This window comes from Humulus lupulus, chromosome 5 (assembly GCF_963169125.1).
Source record: "Humulus lupulus chromosome 5, drHumLupu1.1, whole genome shotgun sequence".
NCBI classification, from domain to species: Eukaryota; Viridiplantae; Streptophyta; class Magnoliopsida; order Rosales; family Cannabaceae; genus Humulus; species Humulus lupulus.
In genome coordinates, this window is record NC_084797.1 from 41,628,008 (window position 1) to 41,630,236 (window position 2,229).

General features: G+C 33.5%; 1 protein-coding gene across 1 annotated transcript; it reads right to left on the reverse strand.

The window, feature by feature from the left end:
- Positions 1–283: 283 nt before the first annotated feature.
- On the reverse strand, positions 284–1,896 carry LOC133779079 (uncharacterized). The gene is made up of 3 exons (XM_062219079.1): positions 1,477–1,896; positions 784–1,288; positions 284–618 (listed from the first exon to the last, which is right to left on the reverse strand). The coding sequence occupies exons 1-3, from the start codon at positions 1,894–1,896 to the stop codon at positions 284–286; spliced, it is 1,260 nt and encodes a 419-aa protein (XP_062075063.1).
- Positions 1,897–2,229: the final 333 nt, after the last annotated feature.

Genomic DNA, 2,229 nt, shown 5'->3' on the forward strand with positions numbered 1-2,229 from the left:
AGGAATGCATAGGAACCTATAAAAATAATAGTATGGCATTGTTAATTTTCTGAATGATATTTAAAACAACTGATATGAACCAGGTAGTTTGCAATTAATTTACCTTTTCCTTCATCCATGTTGAAAAAGTTTATATATGTTTCTTCCAAAGTAATCCACTATTTCTCTCATATATTTTGTTTGTTTTTTTCAACTCATCTAGGTGAATCCTAAATTATAGGACCAATGAGTTAGTATTACTGCATTTTTAATATAAAAAATAATAATTTCTAATATCACACACTTACTCTAGAAAAGGCTCCACAACAGATGTATTTAACAGAATGTATCGATGTGCAATTTCTAACAACTCATCTGTCAATATAATTTCTTTCCTCCTAGAAATTGGACGACATTCAAGTATCACATCATTTGACCGCTCTTCATTTCGACCTTCTTTTGTGTTTAGTTCAATTGAATGGTCAATGAATTCATTACAAAAGCTCACACACTCATCTGCAAGATAACACTCCGCAATACAACCTTTAGGCCTTGCTCGATTTCTGACATAATCTTTAAATATCTTCATGCGTCTATTAATCATAAACTTGCTCATCATTAATAAAATGTCCACGTAAACTAATAAGAATAAACAAAACAATTAAGTTTTAGTGATTCACCTCACAAATAGATACATCCATCGAAATTGGACTGGTCTGTATAGTCGTGCTTCTCATCCGATATGAACCACTAAGTGAATCATGACATCAAAAAATGATGGTGGAAAGAATCTCTCTAGTAAACATAAAGTTTCAATAACATCATTTTCTAATGTCATTATGCTTTCTCTATCAAGAACATGTTGACATATTCGATTAAAGAACATGCATAATCTTATTATAGCATCTCTTGGACCCATTGGCATCAATCCTTTTATAGCCACCTGTAGTAATTTTTGCATCAAAATGTGGCAATCGTGTGACTTAAGGCCCATGAGCTTGCATTGCTCCATTGAAACACAATTTCGAATATTTGAGCTATATCCATCAGGTACTTTCAATGAGAACAACCTTTTACAAAATAATTCTTTCTCAAGCTTTGATAGTGTGTGTAAAGCTGCAGGAAGATAGGTTCTAGTCCCCTTCTCTTGTGGGTGTAATGCACTCCTAATACCCATATGTTGCAAATCCAAGCGAGCTTTTAGTCCATCTTTACTTTTTCCAGCAACATATAGCAATGTATTACAGATGCTTTCACAAACATTTTTCTCTATGTGCATCACATCCAAATTGTGACAAACATGCAATTCCTAAAAAAGTTGCAAAAGAATAACTAATGAAATTCCTCCAAAGACAATAATTTACAAAATATCTTTTATAAGAATAGTAAGAATGTGCTAACCTTCCAATAAGATAATTGAAAAAATATGGATTGCTTTTTCCACATTTCTTTTGAATCATCTTGTTTCCTTTTCTTTGAAGTGGATTTTCCCCAAACATTCACAAAATCTTTAAGGTGTTCAGCAATTGCAGTCTCATTCATGATTCTTGGCAGATTTCCATGCTCTTCTTCTCCATCAAACCAACTTCTTTTACTCTGAAATGGATGGTCTTCTTGAAGAAATTTTTGATGACCTCGATATGAAAACTTCCCGCTATGTTTTAGCCACTCTGAATGAGTACCATAACCACATAAGGGACAACTAAAATATCCCTTATTTTTACAACCAGCAAGGTTCCCATATGTTGTAAAATCTTGGATTGTCCACATCACAATAGCCCACAACTTGAAATTTGTATTGTCTAATGCATCATGAGCATCAACTCCCTCATTCCATAATAATTTCAAGTCCTCTACGAGAGGTTCTAAGTATATATCAATATCATTCCCGGGTTGTTTAGGTCCTGGAATTAACATTGATGATAAAATTTTCTCTTGTTTCATGCATAACCATGGGGGTAAGTTGTACATGACCAAAAATACAGGCCAAACACTATACTTAGAACCCAAATTACTAAATGGGTTAAATCCATCTGTGGAAGGGCCAAGTTTAATATTTCTCTCTTCATTTGAAAATGATGGCCATTTATCATTGATTAGCTCCTATGCTGCTGAATCCACTGGGTGACGCATTTTTCCATCGCAACTTTTATTGTTGTGATGCCATCTTAATTCCTTTGAAATTCTTTTAGACATGAACATCTGTTTCAACCTAGGGATTATAGGAAAGTACCTTAAAACTTTTGATGG